The 20,000-nt window shown below is 42.9% G+C and overlaps 1 protein-coding gene across 1 annotated transcript in view; it reads right to left on the bottom strand.

The window, feature by feature from the left end:
- Positions 1-1,520: 1,520 nt before the first annotated feature.
- The window catches only part of LOC138193836 (low-density lipoprotein receptor class A domain-containing protein 4-like), a 69,672-nt gene continuing 51,192 nt past the window's right edge, over positions 1,521-20,000 (bottom strand). Inside the window, 2 exon segments of the mRNA XM_069142085.1 lie at positions 1,521-4,443; positions 4,445-4,792. Coding sequence (XP_068998186.1) covers positions 4,207-4,443; positions 4,445-4,792 — 585 coding nt within the window. The 3' untranslated portion in view covers positions 1,521-4,206.

A 20,000-nucleotide genomic window follows, 5' to 3' on the forward strand; every position in this document is an offset into this window, starting at 1 on the left:
TAAGTCATGTTGTAATAATAAGTCATGTTATAATAATAAGTAATGTTGTAATACGTCATGTCATAATAATAAGTCATGTTGTAATAAGTCATGTTGTAATAATAAGTCATGTTATAATAAGTCATGTTGTAATAATAGGTAATGTTGTAATAATAAGTAATGTTGTAATAAGTAATAAGTAATGTTGTAATAAGTAATGTAATACCAAGTCATGTTGTAATAATAAGTCATGTTATAATAAGTAATGTTGTAATAATAAGTCATGTTATAATAAGTAATGTTGTAATAATAAGTCATGTTGTAATAAGTCATGTTATAATAATAAGTCATGTTGTAATAAGTCATGTTGTAATAATAAGTCATGTTATAATAAGTCATGTTGTAATAATAGGTAATGTTGTAATAATAAGTAATGTTGTAATAAGTAATAAGTAATGTTGTAATAAGTAATGTAATACCAAGTCATGTTGTAATAATAAGTCATGTTATAATAAGTAATGTTGTAATAATAAGTCATGTTATAATAAGTAATGTTGTAATAATGAGTCATGTTGTAATAAGTCATGTTATAATAATAAGTCATGTTGTAATAAGTCATGTTGTAATAATAAGTCATGTTGTAATAAGTCATGTTATAATAATGTCATGTTAAAATAATAAGTCATGTTGTAATAATAAGTAATATTGTAATAAGTCATGTTGTAATAATAAGTCATGTTGTAATAAGTCATGTTATAACAATAAGTCATGTTATAATAATAAGTCATGTAATAAGTACTATTGTAATAAGTAATGTTGTAATAAGTCATGTTGTAATAATAAATCATGTTATAATAAGTCATGTTGTAATAAGTCATGTTATAATAATGTCATGTTAAAATAATAAGTCATGTTGTAATAATAAGTAATATTGTAATAAGTAATGTTGTAATAATAAGTAATGTTGTAATAATAAGTCATGTTGTAATAAGTCATGTTATAACAATAAGTCATGTTATAATAAGTCATGTAATAATAAGTACTATTGTAATAAGTAATGTAATAATAAGTCATGTTGTAATACTAAGTCATGTTGTAATAATAAGTCGTTATAATAATAAGTAATGTAATAATAAGTAATATTGTAATAATAAGTCATGTAGTAATAATAAGTCATGTTATAATAATAAGTCATGTTATAATAAGTCATGTTGTAATAAGTCATGTTATAATAATAAGTAATGTTGTAATAATAAGTAATGTTGTAATAAGTAATGTAATAATAAGTAATATTGTAATAAGTAATGTAATAATAAGTACTGTTGTAATAATAAGTCATGTAATACTAAGTCATGTTGTAATACTAAGTCATGTTGTAATAATAAGTAACGTAATAATAAGTAATGTTGTAATAAGTCATGTAATAATAGGTCATGTAATAATAAGTCATGTTGTAATACTAAGTCATGTTGTAATAATAAGTCATGTAATAATAAGTCATGTTGTAATACTAAGTCATGTAATAATAAGTCATGTTGTAATAATAAGTAATGTTGTAATAATAAGTCATATTGTAATAAGTCATGTAATAATAAGTCATGTTGTAATACTAAGTCATGTTGTAATAATAAGTCATGTTGTAATAATAAGTAATATTGCAATAATAAGTCATGTTGTAATAAGTAATGTTGTAATAAGTTATGTTGTAATAAGTAATATTGTAATAATAAGTAATGTTGTAATAAGTAATGTTGTAATAAGTAATATTGTAATAATAAGTAATGCTGTAATAAGTAATATTGTAATAATAAGTAATGTTGTAATAATAAGTAATATTGTAATAATAAGTATTGTAATAATAAGTCATCTTGTAATAAGTAATATTGTAATAATAAGTCATGTTGTAACAATAAGTCATGCAATAATAAGTCGTGTATCACTCCGCAGCTGAAAGTAGTCCCCAACCAGTTCCCATGTGTTGGAGGTGATTACTGCTCCCACCTTTCTGTGAGCCTGATTGGTCAGAATAAAAGGCCCAATGACTCCCACGGCCAATCAGTGTCGCCCTCTTCATTTGAGCTACATATGGAACTTCAAGCATGACAACAGGAGGCGATAAATGAGCGTCCAGCTGTCTTGGACAGGGCTGAGTGCTGCACACAGTGGAGCACTCAGCAGGTATTCACGCACACTTTCATGGGATTTGTTGAAAGTAAAGAAATCAGCCTCGTCCCCCGATCGTCTCCAAGAGAAAGACAAGAGTTTGAACTTTCTGTACAATACAGCCCATGTCCACGGTCAGCCTGCTCTCATCCACACAGGAGGAGCTCTGAGGAGCCTGTGGGCTGGACCGAACCATGGCGGGATGTCACCAACTGTAACACACTGATAATGACCATCATGCATTGCTGTCTTTTTAAAGAGATACTCCACTCAGTTACAACGACAGCTAAAGTGACATGTTAATGTGGACAGGGTCAAATCAGTAATATGTCCTTGAATAAATAACTCAGCTACACACACACACACTCTCTCTCACACACACACACACACTCTCTCTCTCTCTCTCTCACACACACACACACACACACACACACACAGAGAGGACTGCACTAGCACGCTGCCAACAAGGGCTTCACTCCCGTCTCCACTTTAAAGGGCTCGGCGGACTCTGCATCATTTGATCGCACTTTTCCGACATGGATGGAAGGAGGGAGGATGAACAGTGTTTTTACCACAGACACTGTTAGAGGTGGGGTGGGGTGGGGTGGGGGGGAACTGGCATTGAGCGCAAACATGAAAGAGAGACAGAGAAAGCGCAAGAGCAGAGGAGAAGGCAACGATGAGCAGAGAAAAAGGCTAGATTTTCAAAAAGGTTTTAGTTTCTCTTAGAAAAAGGACCTCCCATAGCCCTTTGACCTCCACCACAGACAGACCTCCTGAAACTGGTCGCCGTGCTGCCGGACGCAGACAGGAGTCTTCACTTTGTGTCATGAGATGTGAAGACAGAGACCCAAGCCCTCCTTTCTTTTGTTCTTTTTTGGTGTCGTGTATTTTCGTCGTCATGGTTAGAGTTCATTGTGGCTGTTGGCAGAATGCACTGTGTGTGTCGAGATGAGTGGGAAGGGGGGGGGGGGGGGCAGGAAGGAGGAAGAAGTGTCAGGTGCTAAGCAGTTGGGACAGATTTGAAAAAGAGAAGAATCTGTTTTGACCAAGCTGCTAGATGGACACTTGGATATGTTTCCGTTTACTCGATATCCAAACAACTGGACCACATCGGCCACAAACATGATTCGGATCACGTCGGATCACGTCGGATCGCGCTACACAGAGTTGAGGAACTACTCTGATTTGGGATATCCACCTCAAAATCTTTGTAACAAACTACCAGAGGAAGGGAGAAATGTTTGGTCCAGCCAGCGGCCGGTCAGCAGGCAGATTCCTTCTCCACGAGGCTGAAGTGAAGCAGACGTGAAGCAGGACCAGGTTGTTCTCTGAGTCTCAGTGTGCCTGGAAGCAGACAGACATGTTGTAGGCTGGGTACGAGGAGTTCAAAAAAGGAAGGACAGAAGCTTATAATACTTGTTTTTGCTCCCAACTGTTTAAAACAACTTTGGAGCCAAAGTTCAGTCAGTTCATTCATGACAAGGACACAAAAAGAGGATAAATGAACACCATCGTCACAGAACATCATTTCCCTCTTCTCTTTTACAACAAAAAGATAGTGCAACTTTTAGATAACTTTTCTTTTTTGTGTTTTGAATGTTAGAACGAGTCTTTTTCCCCCTTTGTTTCTCTTCCTCATGAACCTTGGCACTAAGATTTGGGTTTGTGAATCTCTTGTTTTCTTGTGTTCTCTTTAAGTCCTTGATTCTCAATTCTCGCTTTGTGCACAGATCCCGGTCCGACAAATCAAACAAAAATGGAAAAAACATCCTCATTTCCCTGGAACAGAGTCGTCACCCGAGGGGGAAAGAAACGGTTTGAATCTGTGCTAGCAGTGTGTTTCGTTCTTAAAATGAAGAGAAAAGAAAGTCTCCACGCAGTGCATACATCCTGCTCCAGCACTTTGAATCACTAAAGTCAGAAAGAAAGTGAAAGGAAATGTGTCTTTCCTTCTTTTGTTGCCGCTCAGGTTGATATGAATTTGTGCGTGGGAGTGTGGAGAAGACATAAGAGACAGCGGCAGAGAGGTGAGACACAGTTTTCAGACCCCTCCCCTTTTATTCACACCAAGTCCTCTGGTTGGCCATCCTTGGCAGGTACTGTTGTGCTTTCTGATTGGCTCTGCTGCTGGATCGTCCTGCTCCCCGGCCCCCCCGGCCGCCCCTCCCTCTGGTTATTGCTGTGCTGGTGTAGATAGAACGCTGAGCCGGGGTAGTGGCCCATCACCTCGCTGTATGCGGGCGGGGGGCCCTCCATGCGCCCGTGGCTGCTGGAGTTGGCCGCACTGATGCCCGAGTTTACTGCTGGGCGGCCGTGGGCCAACCCCCCCCAAGACTCCCCCCCCCACCACCCCTCCCAGGCTCCCGCCTCCTCCCATGTCGATCAAGTCACTGTCGTAGATGGTCCGGTTGGGTGGAGCCCTCACCGACTCACGGTTGAGCTCCATCTGCTGCTCGGGGTCCCGGAGCTGAAGGGTGCAGGGACCCTGGTAGGGGGGGGGCTCCTCGCCATCCGACAGCGAGATGGTGGGCGGCAGGTCGATCTGGTGCTGCAGGTACGGGTAGGTGGGCTGGAAGCGGCTGAAACGGTCGCGCTGCATGAAGGAGGGAGCGCTGAAGCGATCCCTGGCCTGGGGAGCGTATAATACCTGAGAGGAGGGAGGAAGAAGAGGAGAGAGGAGGAAGAAATAGGGAGAAGATGAGGAGATACAAGGAGGAGAGAGGAGGAAGAAATAGGGAGAAGATGAGAAGGTAAAAAGAGGAGAGAGGAGGAAGAAATAGGGGGAAGATGAGGAGGTGAGGAGGGGAGAGGAGGAAGAAATAGGGAGAAGATGAGAAGGTAAAAAGAGGAGAGAGGAGGAAGAAATAGGGAGAAGATGAGGAGATAAAAAGAGGAGAGGAAGAAGAAATAGGGAGAAGAGGAGGAGATAAAAAGAGGAGAGGAGGAAGAAATAGGGGGAAGATGAGGAGGTAAAAAGAGGAGAGGAGAAAGAAATAGGGAGAAGATGAGGAGGTAAAAAGAGGAGAGGAGAAAGAAATAGGGAGAAGATGAGGAGATAAAAAGAGGAGAGGAGGAAGAAATAGGGAGAAGAGGAGGAGATAAAAAGAGGAGAGGAGGAAGAAATAGGGAGAAGAGGAGGAGATAAAAAGAGGAGAGGAGGAAGAAATAGAGAGAAGATGAGGAGAAAAGGAAACAAGAAAGAGAGCGATAAGTATACGTTTGGAATATTCCACTGTTTGGTAGAAAACAAAACCAGCAATCACTTTCCTTCTCAATTACTCTTCAATTAATAATGTAGTCTAATAATAACAAGAAATAGTGAAAATGCACCACAAGTTCAAAGGTAACATGACGTTGCTTCATTTGTCAGACTAACTGTACAAAATGGAAATAAAAAGCTTCAATAAGAAATGAGGCTGAAACCATAAATTGTTTTAAAAGTATTTCAATGATGATGATTCATTTTATGCAGATTGATTGAATGTTTAATTTTTTTGAAGGTAATTTTAAAAACAGAATTCAGTAAGAAATATGTCAACAGAACACAACCATATAATCCCAACTCCAGGGAAACAGTTGCTTTGTACTCATCTCCGATTGACACTCAGGATACATTCAATATTACATCACATTTAGGTAATAAGATCCTGGAAGATAAATGGTGGTCTGGTGTCCACGTCCAGCTCCAGCTGATCCGTCCTCGGGGACTTCACCATGAGGACGGATGTTCCCTTCTCACTGTTTCAGGAGTTGGAGAGGCTTGAAAAGGTTCAAACTGTTCAGTTTCATTGAGGAAACATAAACCTACTTTAGTGGAAGAAACTTTTCACTTCTGGATTAATTTATCCACATCTCCTGAGCCCTGATGTTTGTCTCCTGCGGGACACTCAGGTGTGGTCCCATGTCGCTCTGGGCAGGAAATCCTGTCCCCGTCCACAACTGTCCCAAAAGAGGGCGGAGCATCTCCACACAAAAGAACCACGGAACATCTCCATTATTCTTCACGGCTTAGAAATGTGTTTTGATAACGTAATTGGATGCAAACAGTGTTTCACTGATGATCTCTGACCAACATTAGAGTGGAATTACAGGAAGAAGAAGAAGAAGATCACTTCCTCTCACACATCTTCACCTCCATTAACTCCTCATTAACTCCTCCCACTCACAGCTTCACCTATTTCTTCAATTCTAACATTTATATCCAAGGAGAGAAACTGAGATGGAGAGAGAGAAAGGAGAGAAAGAGAGATGGAGAGAGAGAAAGGAGAGAAAGAGAGATGGAGAGAGAAAGGAGAGAAAGAGAGATGGAGAGAGAGAAAGGAGAGAAAGAGAGATGGAGAGAGAAAGGAGAGAAAGAGAGATGGAGAGAGAGAAAGGAGAGAAACTGAGATGGAGAGAGAGAAAGGAGAGAAAGAGAGATGGAGAGAGAGAAAGGAGAGAAAGAGAGATGGAGAGAGAGAAAGGAGAGAAACTGAGATGGAGAGAGAGAAATGAGAGAAAGAGAGATGGAGAGAGAGAAAGGAGAGAAAGAGAGATGGAGAGAGAAAGGAGAGAAAGAGAGATGGAGAGAGAGAAAGGAGAGAAACTGAGATGGAGAGAGAGAAAGGAGAGAAAGAGAGATGGAGAGAGAGAAAGGAGAGAAAGAGAGATGGAGAGAGAGAAAGGAGAGAAACTGAGATGGAGAGAGAGAAAGGAGAGAAAGAGAGATGGAGAGAGAGAAAGGAGAGAAACTGAGATGGAGAGAGAGAAAGAGAGATGGAGAGAGAGAAAGGAGAGAAAGAGAGATGGAGAGAGAGAAAGGAGAGAAACTGAGATGGAGAGAGAGAAAGGAGAGAAAGAGAGATGGAGAGAGAGAAAGGAGAGAAAGAGAGATGGAGAGAGAAAGGAGAGAAAGAGAGATGGAGAGAGAGAAAGGAGAGAAACTGAGATGGAGAGAGAGAAAGGAGAGAAAGAGAGATGGAGAGAGAGAAAGGAGAGAAAGAGAGATGGAGAGAGAAAGGAGAGAAAGAGAGATGGAGAGAGAGAAAGGAGAGAAACTGAGATGGAGAGAGAGAAAGGAGAGAAAGAGAGATGGAGAGAGAGAAAGGAGAGAAAGAGAGATGGAGAGAGAGAAAGGAGAGAAAGAGAGATGGAGAGAGAAAGGAGAGAAAGAGAGATGGAGAGAGAAAGGAGAGAAAGAGAGATGGAGAGAGAGAAAGGAGAGAAAGAGAGATGAGAGAGAGAAAGGAGAGAAACTGAGATGGAGAGAGAGAAAGAGAGATGGAGAGAGAGAAAGGAGAGAAAGAGAGATGAGAGATGGAGAGAGAGAAAGGAGAGAAAGAGAGATGGAGAGAGAGAAAGGAGAGAAAGAGAGATGGAGAGAGAGAAAGGAGAGAAACTGAGATGGAGAGAGCGAAAGGAGAGAAAGAGAGATGGAGAGAGAGAAAGGAGAGAAACAGAGAGATGAGAGAGAGAAAGGAGAGAAAGAGAGATGGAGAGAGAGAAAGGAGAGAGAGAAAGAGAGATGGAGAGAGAGAAAGGAGAGAAAGAGAGAGATGGAGAGAGAGAAAGGAGAGAAAGAGAGATGAGAGATGGAGAGAGAGAAAGGAGAGAAAGAGAGATGGAGAGAGAGAAAGGAGAGAAACTGAGATGGAGAGAGAGAAAGGAGAGAAAGAGAGATGGAGAGAGAAGGAGAGAAACTGAGATGGAGAGAGAGAAAGGAGAGAAAGAGAGATGGAGAGAGAGAAAGGAGAGAAAGAGAGATGAGAGAGAGAAAGGAGAGAAACTGAGATGGAGAGAGAGAAAGAGAGATGGAGAGAGAGAAAGGAGAGAAAGAGAGAGATGGAGAGAGAGAAAGGAGAGAAAGAGAGATGAGAGATGGAGAGAGAGAAAGGAGAGAAAGAGAGATGGAGAGAGAGAAAGGAGAGAAACTGAGATGGAGAGAGAGAAAGGAGAGAAAGAGAGATGGAGAGAGAGAAAGGAGAGAAAGAGAGATGGAGAGAGAGAAAGGAGAGAAAGAGAGATGGAGAGAGAGAAAGGAGAGAAACTGAGATGGAGAGAGAGAAAGGAGAGAAAGAGAGATGGAGAGAGAGAAAGGAGAGAAAGAGACATGGAGAGAGAAAGGAGAGAAAGAGAGATGGAGAGAGAGAAATGAGAGAAAGAGAGATGGAAAGATAGAAAGGAGAGAAACTGAGATGGAGAGAGAGAAAGGAGAGAAAGAGAGATGGAGAGAGAGAAAGGAGAGAAAGAGAGATGGAGAGAGAGAAAGGAGAGAAAGAGAGATGGAGAGAGAGAAAGGAGAGAAACTGAGATGGAGAGAGAGAAAGGAGAGAAAGAGAGATGGAGAGAGAGAAAGGAGAGAAAGAGAGATGGAGAGAGAAAGGAGAGAAAGAGAGATGGAGAGAGAAAGGAGAGAAAGAGAGATGGAGAGAGAAAGGAGAGAAAGAGAGATGGAGAGAGAGAAAGAGAGATGGAGAGAGAAAGGAGAGAAAGAGAGATGGAGAGAGAGAAAGAGAGATGGAGAGAGAGAAAGGAGAGAAAGAGAGATGAGAGATGGAGAGAGAGAAAGGAGAGAAAGAGAGATGGAGAGAGAGAAAGGAGAGAAACTGAGATGGAGAGAGCGAAAGGAGAGAAAGAGAGATGGAGAGAGAGAAAGGAGAGAAACAGAGAGATGAGAGAGAGAAAGGAGAGAAAGAGACATGGAGAGAGAGAAAGGAGAGAAAGAGAGATGGAGAGAAAGAAAGGAGAGAAACTGAGATGGAGAGAGAGAAAGGAGAGAAAGAGAGATGGAGAGAGAGAAAAGAGAGAAAGAGAGATGGAGAGAGAGAAAGGAGAGAAAGAGAGATGGAGAGAGAGATAGGAGAGAAAGAGAGATGGAGAGAGAGAAAGGAGAGAAACTGAGATGGAGAGAGAGAGAAAGGAGAGAAAGAGAGATGGAGAGAGAGAGAAAGGAGAGAAAGAGAGATGAGAGAGAGAGAAAGGAGAGAAAGAGAGATGGAGAGAGAGAAAGGAGAGAAAGAGAGATGAGAGAGAAAGGAGAGAAAGAGAGATGGAGAGAGAGAGAAAGGAGAGAAGAGAGATGGAGAGAGAAAGGAGAGAAAGAGAGATGGAGAGAGAGAAAGAGAGATGGAGAGAGAAGGGAGAGAAACTGAGATGGAGAGAGCGAAAGGAGAGAAAGAGAGATGGAGAGAGAGAAAGGAGAGAAACAGAGAGATGAGAGAGAGAAAGGAGAGAAAGAGAGATGGAGAGAGAGAAAGAGAGATGGAGAGAGAAAGGAGAGAAACTGAGATGGAGAGAGCGAAATAAGAGAAAGAGAGATGGAGAGAGAGAAAGGAGAGAAACAGAGAGATGAGAGAGAGAAAGGAGAGAAAGAGAGATGGAGAGAGAGAAAGAGAGATGGAGAGAGAAAGGAGAGAAAGAGAGATGGAGAGAGAGAAAGGAGAGAAAGAGAGATGGAGAGAGAGAAAGAGAGATGGAGAGAGAAAGGAGAGAAAGAGAGATGGAGAGAGAGAAAGAGAGATGGAGAGAGAAAGGAGAGAAAGAGAGATGGAGAGAGAGAAAGGAGAGAAAGAGAGATGGAGAGAGAGAAAGGAGAGAAACTGAGATGGAGAGAGCGAAAGGAGAGAAAGAGAGATGGAGAGAGAGAAAGGAGAGAAAGAGAGATGGAGAGAGAAAGGAGAGAAAGAGAGATGGAGAAGAGAAAGGAGAGAAACTGAGATGGAGAGAGAGAAAGGAGAGAAAGAGAGATGGAGAGAGAGAAAGGAGAGAAAGAGAGATGGAGAGAGAAAGGAGAGAAAGAGAGATGGAGAGAGAGAAAGGAGAGAAACTGAGATGGAGAGAGAGAAAGGAGAGAAAGAGAGATGGAGAGAGAGAAAGGAGAGAAAGAGAGATGGAGAGAGAGAAAGGAGAGAAACTGAGATGGAGAGAGAGAAAGGAGAGAAAGAGAGATGGAGAGAGAGAAAGGAGAGAAAGAGAGATGAGAGAGAGAAAGGAGAGAAACTGAGATGGAGAGAGAGAAAGAGAGATGGAGAGAGAGAATGGAGAGAAAGAGAGATGGAGAGAGAGAAAGGAGAGAAACTGAGATGGAGAGAGAGAAAGGAGAGAAAGAGAGATGGAGAGAGAGAAAGGAGAGAAAGAGAGATGGAGAGAGAAAGGAGAGAAAGAGAGATGGAGAGAGAGAAAGGAGAGAAACTGAGATGGAGAGAGAGAAAGGAGAGAAAGAGAGATGGAGAGAGAGAAAGGAGAGAAAGAGAGATGGAGAGAGAAAGGAGAGAAAGAGAGATGGAGAGAGAGAAAGGAGAGAAACTGAGATGGAGAGAGAGAAAGGAGAGAAAGAGAGATGGAGAGAGAGAAAGGAGAGAAAGAGAGATGGAGAGAGAGAAAGGAGAGAAAGAGAGATGGAGAGAGAAAGGAGAGAAAGAGAGATGGAGAGAGAAAGGAGAGAAAGAGAGATGGAGAGAGAGAAAGGAGAGAAGAGAGATGAGAGAGAGAAAGGAGAGAAACTGAGATGGAGAGAGAGAAAGAGAGATGGAGAGAGAGAAAGGAGAGAAAGAGAGATGAGAGATGGAGAGAGAGAAAGGAGAGAAAGAGAGATGGAGAGAGAGAAAGGAGAGAAAGAGAGATGGAGAGAGAGAAAGGAGAGAAACTGAGATGGAGAGAGCGAAAGGAGAGAAAGAGAGATGGAGAGAGAGAAAGGAGAGAAACAGAGAGATGAGAGAGAGAAAGGAGAGAAAGAGAGATGGAGAGAGAGAAAGGAGAGAGAGAAAGAGAGATGGAGAGAGAGAAAGGAGAGAAAGAGAGAGATGGAGAGAGAGAAAGGAGAGAAAGAGAGATGAGAGATGGAGAGAGAGAAAGGAGAGAAAGAGAGATGGAGAGAGAGAAAGGAGAGAAACTGAGATGGAGAGAGAGAAAGGAGAGAAAGAGAGATGGAGAGAGAGAAAGGAGAGAAACTGAGATGGAGAGAGAGAAAGGAGAGAAAGAGAGATGGAGAGAGAGAAAGGAGAGAAAGAGAGATGAGAGAGAGAAAGGAGAGAAACTGAGATGGAGAGAGAGAAAGAGAGATGGAGAGAGAGAAAGGAGAGAAAGAGAGAGATGGAGAGAGAGAAAGGAGAGAAAGAGAGATGAGAGATGGAGAGAGAGAAAGGAGAGAAAGAGAGATGGAGAGAGAGAAAGGAGAGAAACTGAGATGGAGAGAGAGAAAGGAGAGAAAGAGAGATGGAGAGAGAGAAAGGAGAGAAAGAGAGATGGAGAGAGAGAAAGGAGAGAAAGAGAGATGGAGAGAGAGAAAGGAGAGAAACTGAGATGGAGAGAGAGAAAGGAGAGAAAGAGAGATGGAGAGAGAGAAAGGAGAGAAAGAGACATGGAGAGAGAAAGGAGAGAAAGAGAGATGGAGAGAGAGAAATGAGAGAAAGAGAGATGGAAAGATAGAAAGGAGAGAAACTGAGATGGAGAGAGAGAAAGGAGAGAAAGAGAGATGGAGAGAGAGAAAGGAGAGAAAGAGAGATGGAGAGAGAGAAAGGAGAGAAAGAGAGATGGAGAGAGAGAAAGGAGAGAAACTGAGATGGAGAGAGAGAAAGGAGAGAAGAGATGGAGAGAGAGAAAGGAGAGAAAGAGAGATGGAGAGAGAAAGGAGAGAAAGAGAGATGGAGAGAGAAAGGAGAGAAAGAGAGATGGAGAGAGAAAGGAGAGAAAGAGAGATGGAGAGAGAGAAAGAGAGATGGAGAGAGAAAGGAGAGAAAGAGAGATGGAGAGAGAGAAAGAGAGATGGAGAGAGAGAAAGGAGAGAAAGAGAGATGAGAGATGGAGAGAGAGAAAGGAGAGAAAGAGAGATGGAGAGAGAGATAGGAGAGAAGAGAGATGGAGAGAGAGAAAGGAGAGAAACTGAGATGGAGAGAGAGAAAGGAGAGAAACAGAGAGATGAGAGAGAGAAAGGAGAGAAAGAGACATGGAGAGAGAGAAAGGAGAGAAAGAGAGATGGAGAGAAAGAAAGGAGAGAAACTGAGATGGAGAGAGAGAAAGGAGAGAAAAAGGAGAGAAACTGAGATGGAGAGAGAGAAAGGAGAGAAAGAGAGATGGAGAGAGAGAAAAGGAGAGAAAGAGAGATGGAGAGAGAGAAAGGAGAGAAAGAGAGATGGAGAGAGAGATAGGAGAGAAAGAGAGATGGAGAGAGAGAAAGGAGAGAAACTGAGATGGAGAGAGAGAGAAAGGAGAGAAAGAGAGATGGAGAGAGAGAGAAAGGAGAGAAAGAGAGATGAGAGAGAGAGAAAGGAGAGAAAGAGAGATGGAGAGAGAGAAAGGAGAGAAAGAGAGATGGAGAGAGAAAGGAGAGAAAGAGAGATGGAGAGAGAAGAGAGATGGAGAGAGAGGAGAGAGAAAATGAGATGAGAAGAGGAGAGAAAGGAGAGGGAAGAGAGAAAGGAGAGAAGAGATGGAGAGAGAGAAAGGAGAGAAACAGAGAGATGAGAGAGAGAAAGGAGAGAAAGAGAGATGGAGAGAGAGAAAGAGAGATGGAGAGAGAAAGGAGAGAAACTGAGATGGAGAGAGCGAAATAAGAGAAAGAGAGATGGAGAGAGAGAAAGGAGAGAAACAGAGAGATGAAAGAGAGAAAGGAGAGAAAGAGAGATGGAGAGAGAGAAAGAGAGATGGAGAGAGAAAGGAGAGAAAGAGAGATGGAGAGAGAGAAAGGAGAGAAAGAGAGATGGAGAGAGAGAAAGAGAGATGGAGAGAGAAAGGAGAGAAAGAGAGATGGAGAGAGAGAAAGAGAGATGGAGAGAGAAAGGAGAGAAAGAGAGATGGAGAGAGAGAAAGGAGAGAAACTGAGATGGAGAGAGAGAAAGGAGAGAAAGAGAGATGGAGAGAGAGAAAGGAGAGAAAGAGAGATGGAGAGAGAAAGGAGATAAAGAGAGATGGAGAGAGAGAAAGAGAGATGGAGAGAGAAAGGAGAGAAAGAGAGATGGAGAGAGCGAAAGGAGAGAAAGAGAGATGGAGAGAGAAAGGAGAGAAAGAGAGATGGAGAGAGAGAAAGAGAGATGGAGAGAGAGAAAGAGAGATGCAGAGAGAAAGGAGATAAAGAGAGATGGAGAGAGAGAAAGAGAGATGGAGAGAGAAAGGAGAGAAAGAGAGATGGAGAGAGAGAAAGGAGAGAAACTGAGATGGAGAGAGAGAAAGGAGAGAAAGAGAGATGGAGAGAGAGAAAGGAGAGAAAGAGAGATGGAGAGAGAAAGGAGATAAAGAGAGATGGAGAGAGAGAAAGAGAGATGGAGAGAGAAAGGAGAGAAAGAGAGATGGAGAGAGCAAAAGGAGAGAAAGAGAGATGGAGAGAGAAAGGAGAGAAAGAGAGATGGAGAGAGAGACATGAGAGATGGAGAGAGAAAGGAGAGAAAGAGAGATGGAGAGAGCGAAAGGAGAGAAAGAGAGATGGAGAGAGAGAAAGGAGAGAAAGAGAGATGGAGAGAGAAAGGAGAGAAAGAGAGATGGAGAGAGAAAGGAGAGAAAGAGAGATGGAGAGAGAGAAAGAGAGATGGAGAGATGGAGAGAGAGAAAGAGAGATGGAGAGAGAAAGGAGAGAAAGAGAGATGGAGAGAGCGAAAGGAGAGAAAGAGAGATGGAGAGAGAGAAAGAGAGATGGAGAGATGGAGAGAGAGAAAGAGAGATGGAGAGAGAAAGGAGAGAAAGAGAGATGGAGAGAGAGACATGAGAGATGGAGAGAGAAAGGAGAGAAAGAGAGATGGAGAGAGCGAAAGGAGAGAAAGAGAGATGGAGAGAGAGAAAGGAGAGAAAGAGAGATGGAGAGAGAAAGGAGAGAAAGAGAGATGGAGAGAGAAAGGAGAGAAAGAGAGATGGAGAGAGAGAAAGAGAGATGGAGAGATGGAGAGAGAGAAAGAGAGATGGAGAGAGAAAGGAGAGAAAGAGAGATGGAGAGAGCGAAAGGAGAGAAAGAGAGATGGAGAGAGAGAAAGGAGAGAAAAGAGATGGAGAGAGAGAAAGGAGAGAAAGAGAGATGGAGAGAGAGAAAGAGAGATGGAGAGAGAAAGGAGAGAAACTGAGATGGAGAGAGCGAAATAAGAGAAAGAGAGATGGAGAGAGAGAAAGGAGAGAAACAGAGAGATGAGAGAGAGAAAGGAGAGAAAGAGAGATGGAGAGAGAGAAAGAGAGATGGAGAGAGAAAGGAGAGAAAGAGAGATGGAGAGAGAGAAAGGAGAGAAAGAGAGATGGAGAGAGAGAAAGAGAGATGGAGAGAGAAAGGAGAGAAAGAGAGATGGAGAGAGAGAAAGAGAGATGGAGAGAGAAAGGAGAGAAAGAGAGATGGAGAGAGAGAAAGGAGAGAAACTGAGATGGAGAGAGAGAAAGGAGAGAAAGAGAGATGGAGAGAGAGAAAGGAGAGAAAGAGAGATGGAGAGAGAAAGGAGATAAAGAGAGATGGAGAGAGAGAAAGAGAGATGGAGAGAGAAAGGAGAGAAAGAGAGATGGAGAGAGCGAAAGGAGAGAAAGAGAGATGGAGAGAGAAAGGAGAGAAAGAGAGATGGAGAGAGAGAAAGAGAGATGGAGAGAGAGAAAGAGAGATGCAGAGAGAAAGGAGATAAAGAGAGATGGAGAGAGAGAAAGAGAGATGGAGAGAGAAAGGAGAGAAAGAGAGATGGAGAGAGAGAAAGGAGAGAAACTGAGATGGAGAGAGAGAAAGGAGAGAAAGAGAGATGGAGAGAGAGAAAGGAGAGAAAGAGAGATGGAGAGAGAAAGGAGATAAAGAGAGATGGAGAGAGAGAAAGAGAGATGGAGAGAGAAAGGAGAGAAAGAGAGATGGAGAGAGCAAAAGGAGAGAAAGAGAGATGGAGAGAGAAAGGAGAGAAAGAGAGATGGAGAGAGAGACATGAGAGATGGAGAGAGAAAGGAGAGAAAGAGAGATGGAGAGAGCGAAAGGAGAGAAAGAGAGATGGAGAGAGAGAAAGGAGAGAAAGAGAGATGGAGAGAGAAAGGAGAGAAAGAGAGATGGAGAGAGAAAGGAGAGAAAGAGAGATGGAGAGAGAGAAAGAGAGATGGAGAGATGGAGAGAGAGAAAGAGAGATGGAGAGAGAAAGGAGAGAAAGAGAGATGGAGAGGCAAAAGGAGAGAAAGAGAGATGGAGAGAGAGAAAGGAGAGAAAAGAGATGGAGAGAGAGAAAGGAGAGAAAGAGAGATGGAGAGAGAGAAAGGAGAGAAAGAGAGATGGAGAGAGAGAAAGAGAGATGGAGAGAGAAAGGAGAGAAAGAGAGATGGAGAGAGAGAAAGGAGAGAAACTGAGATGGAGAGAGAGAAAGGAGAGAAAGAGAGATGGAGAGAGAGAAAGGAGAGAAAGAGAGATGGAGAGAGAAAGGAGATAAAGAGAGATGGAGAGAGAGAAAGAGAGATGGAGAGAGAAAGGAGAGAAAGAGAGATGGAGAGAGCAAAAGGAGAGAAAGAGAGATGGAGAGAGAAAGGAGAGAAAGAGAGATGGAGAGAGAGACATGAGAGATGGAGAGAGAAAGGAGAGAAAGAGAGATGGAGAGAGCGAAAGGAGAGAAAGAGAGATGGAGAGAGAGAAAGGAGAGAAAGAGAGATGGAGAGAGAGAAAGGAGAGAAAGAGAGATGGAGAGAGAAAGGAGAGAAAGAGAGATGGAGAGAGAGAAAGAGAGATGGAGAGAGAAAGGAGAGAAACTGAGATGGAGAGAGCGAAATAAGAGAAAGAGAGATGGAGAGAGAGAAAGGAGAGAAACAGAGAGATGAGAGAGAGAAAGGAGAGAAAGAGAGATGGAGAGAGAGAAAGAGAGATGGAGAGAGAAAGGAGAGAAAGAGAGATGGAGAGAGAGAAAGGAGAGAAAGAGAGATGGAGAGAGAGAAAGAGAGATGGAGAGAGAAAGGAGAGAAAGAGAGATGGAGAGAGAGAAAGAGAGATGGAGAGAGAAAGGAGAGAAAGAGAGATGGAGAGAGAGAAAGGAGAGAAACTGAGATGGAGAGAGAGAAAGGAGAGAAAGAGAGATGGAGAGAGAGAAAGGAGAGAAAGAGAGATGGAGAGAGAAAGGAGATAAAGAGAGATGGAGAGAGAGAAAGAGAGATGGAGAGAGAAAGGAGAGAAAGAGAGATGGAGAGAGCGAAAGGAGAGAAAGAGAGATGGAGAGAGAAAGGAGAGAAAGAGAGATGGAGAGAGAGAAAGAGAGATGGAGAGAGAGAAAGAGAGATGCAGAGAGAAAGGAGATAAAGAGAGATGGAGAGAGAGAAAGAGAGATGGAGAGAGAAAGGAGAGAAAGAGAGATGGAGAGAGAGAAAGGAGAGAAACTGAGATGGAGAGAGAGAAAGGAGAGAAAGAGAGATGGAGAGAGAGAAAGGAGAGAAAGAGAGATGGAGAGAGAAAGGAGATAAAGAGAGATGGAGAGAGAGAAAGAGAGATGGAGAGAGAAAGGAGAGAAAGAGAGATGGAGAGAGCAAAAGGAGAGAAAGAGAGATGGAGAGAGAAAGGAGAGAAAGAGAGATGGAGAGAGAGACATGAGAGATGGAGAGAGAAAGGAGAGAAAGAGAGATGGAGAGAGCGAAAGGAGAGAAAGAGAGATGGAGAGAGAGAAAGGAGAGAAAGAGAGATGGAGAGAGAAAGGAGAGAAAGAGAGATGGAGAGAGAAAGGAGAGAAAGAGAGATGGAGAGAGAAAGGAGATAAAGAGAGATGGAGAGAGAGAAAGAGAGATGGAGAGAGAAAGGAGAGAAAGAGAGATGGAGAGAGCAAAAGGAGAGAAAGAGAGATGGAGAGAGAAAGGAGAGAAAGAGAGATGGAGAGAGAGACATGAGAGATGGAGAGAGAAAGGAGAGAAAGAGAGATGGAGAGAGCGAAAGGAGAGAAAGAGAGATGGAGAGAGAGAAAGGAGAGAAAGAGAGATGGAGAGAGAAAGGAGAGAAAGAGAGATGGAGAGAGAGAAAGAGAGATGGAGAGATGGAGAGAGAGAAAGAGAGATGGAGAGAGAAAGGAGAGAAAGAGAGATGGAGAGAGCGAAAGGAGAGAAAGAGAGATGGAGAGAGAGAAAGGAGAGAAAAAGAGATGGAGAGAGAGAAAGGAGAGAAAGAGAGATGGAGAGAGAGAAAGGAGAGAAAGAGAGATGGAGAGAGAGAAAGAGAGATGGAGAGAGAAAGGAGAGAAAGAGAGATGGAGAGAGAGAAAGGAGAGAAACTGAGATGGAGAGAGAGAAAGGAGAGAAAGAGAGATGGAGAGAGAGAAAGGAGAGAAAGAGAGATGGAGAGAGAAAGGAGATAAAGAGAGATGGAGAGGAGAGAAAGAGAGATGGAGAGAGAAAGGAGAGAAAGAGAGATGGAGAGAGCAAAAGGAGAGAAAGAGAGATGGAGAGAGAGAAAGGAGAGAAAGAGAGATGGAGAGAGAGAAAGAGAGATGGAGAGAGAAAGGAGAGAAAGAGAGATGGAGAGAGAGAAAGAGAGATGGAGAGAGAAAGGAGAGAAAGAGAGATGGAGAGAGAGAAAGGAGAGAAACTGAGATGGAGAGAGAGAAAGGAGAGAAAGAGAGATGGAGAGAGAGAAAGGAGAGAAAGAGAGATGGAGAGAGAAAGGAGATAAAGAGAGATGGAGAGAGAGAAAGAGAGATGGAGAGAGAAAGGAGCGAAAGAGAGATGGAGAGAGCGAAAGGAGAGAAAGAGAGATGGAGAGAGAAAGGAGAGAAAGAGAGATGGAGAGAGAGAAAGAGAGATGGAGAGAGAGAAAGAGAGATGCAGAGAGAAAGGAGATAAAGAGAGATGGAGAGAGAGAAAGAGAGATGGAGAGAGAAAGGAGAGAAAGAGAGATGGAGAGAGAGAAAGGAGAGAAACTGAGATGGAGAGAGAGAAAGGAGAGAAAGAGAGATGGAGAGAGAGAAAGGAGAGAAAGAGAGATGGAGAGAGAAAGGAGATAAAGAGAGATGGAGAGAGAGAAAGAGAGATGGAGAGAGAAAGGAGAGAAAGAGAGATGGAGAGAGCAAAAGGAGAGAAAGAGAGATGGAGAGAGAAAGGAGAGAAAGAGAGATGGAGAGAGAGACATGAGAGATGGAGAGAGAAAGGAGAGAAAGAGAGATGGAGAGAGCGAAAGGAGAGAAAGAGAGATGGAGAGAGAGAAAGGAGAGAAAGAGAGATGGAGAGAGAAAGGAGAGAAAGAGAGATGGAGAGAGAAAGGAGAGAAAGAGAGATGGAGAGAGAGAAAGAGAGATGGAGAGATGGAGAGAGAGAAAGAGAGATGGAGAGAGAAAGGAGAGAAAGAGAGATGGAGAGAGCGAAAGGAGAGAAAGAGAGATGGAGAGAGAGAAAGGAGAGAAAAGAGATGGAGAGAGAGAAAGGAGAGAAAGAGAGATGGAGAGAGAGAAAGGAGAGAAAGAGAGATGGAGAGAGAGAAAGAGAGATGGAGAGAGAAAGGAGAGAAAGAGAGATGGAGAGAGAGAAAGGAGAGAAACTGAGATGGAGAGAGAGAAAGGAGAGAAAGAGAGATGGAGAGAGAGAAAGGAGAGAAAGAGAGATGGAGAGAGAAAGGAGATAAAGAGAGATGGAGAGAGAGAAAGAGCGAAAGAGAGATGGAGAGAGAGAAAGGAGAGAAACTGAGATGGAGAGAGAGAAAGGAGAGAAACAGAGAGATGAGAGAGAGAAAGGAGAGAAAGAGACATGGAGAGAGAGAAAGGAGAGAAAGAGAGATGGAGAGAAAGAAAGGAGAGAAACTGAGATGGAGAGAGAGAAAGGAGAGAAAGAGAGATGGAGAGAGAGAAAAGAGAGAAAGAGAGATGGAGAGAGAGAAAGGAGAGAAAGAGAGATGGAGAGAGAGATAGGAGAGAAAGAGAGATGGAGAGAGAGAAAGGAGAGAAACTGAGATGGAGAGAGAGAAAGGAGAGAAAGAGAGATGGAGAGAGAAAGGAGAGAAAGAGAGATGGAGAGAGAGAGAAAGGAGAGAAAGAGAGATGGAGAGAGAAAGGAGAGAAAGAGAGATGGAGAGAGAGAAAGAGAGATGGAGAGAGAAGGGAGAGAAACTGAGATGGAGAGAGCGAAAGGAGAGAAAGAGAGATGGAGAGAGAGAAAGGAGAGAAACAGAGAGATGAGAGAGAGAAAGGAGAGAAAGAGAGATGGAGAGAGAGAAAGAGAGATGGAGAGAGAAAGGAGAGAAACTGAGATGGAGAGAGCGAAATAAGAGAAAGAGAGATGGAGAGAGAGAAAGGAGAGAAACAGAGAGATGAGAGAGAGAAAGGAGAGAAAGAGAGATGGAGAGAGAGAAAGAGAGATGAGAGAGAAAGGAGAGAAAGAGAGATGGAGAGAGAGAAAGGAGAGAAAGAGAGATGGAGAGAGAGAAAGAGAGATGGAGAGAGAAAGGAGAGAAAGAGAGATGGAGAGAGAGAAAGAGAGATGGAGAGAGAAAGGAGAGAAAGAGAGATGGAGAGAGAGAAAGGAGAGAAACTGAGATGGAGAGAGAGAAAGGAGAGAAAGAGAGATGGAGAGAGAGAAAGGAGAGAAAGAGAGATGGAGAGAGAAAGGAGATAAAGAGAGATGGAGAGAGAGAAAGAGAGATGGAGAGAGAAAGGAGAGAAAGAGAGATGGAGAGAGCGAAAGGAGAGAAAGAGAGATGGAGAGAGAAAGGAGAGAAAGAGAGATGGAGAGAGAGAAAGAGAGATGGAGAGAGAGAAAGAGAGATGCAGAGAGAAAGGAGATAAAGAGAGATGGAGAGAGAGAAAGAGAGATGGAGAGAGAAAGGAGAGAAAGAGAGATGGAGAGAGAGAAAGGAGAGAAACTGAGATGGAGAGAGAGAAAGGAGAGAAAGAGAGATGGAGAGAGAGAAAGGAGAGAAAGAGAGATGGAGAGAGAAAGGAGATAAAGAGAGATGGAGAGAGAGAAAGAGAGATGGAGAGAGAAAGGAGAGAAAGAGA

This window comes from Embiotoca jacksoni, unplaced genomic scaffold (assembly GCF_022577435.1).
Source record: "Embiotoca jacksoni isolate LCO1_2020_lvr unplaced genomic scaffold, fEmbJac1.0.p SCAF_97, whole genome shotgun sequence".
NCBI classification, from domain to species: Eukaryota; Metazoa; Chordata; class Actinopteri; family Embiotocidae; genus Embiotoca; species Embiotoca jacksoni.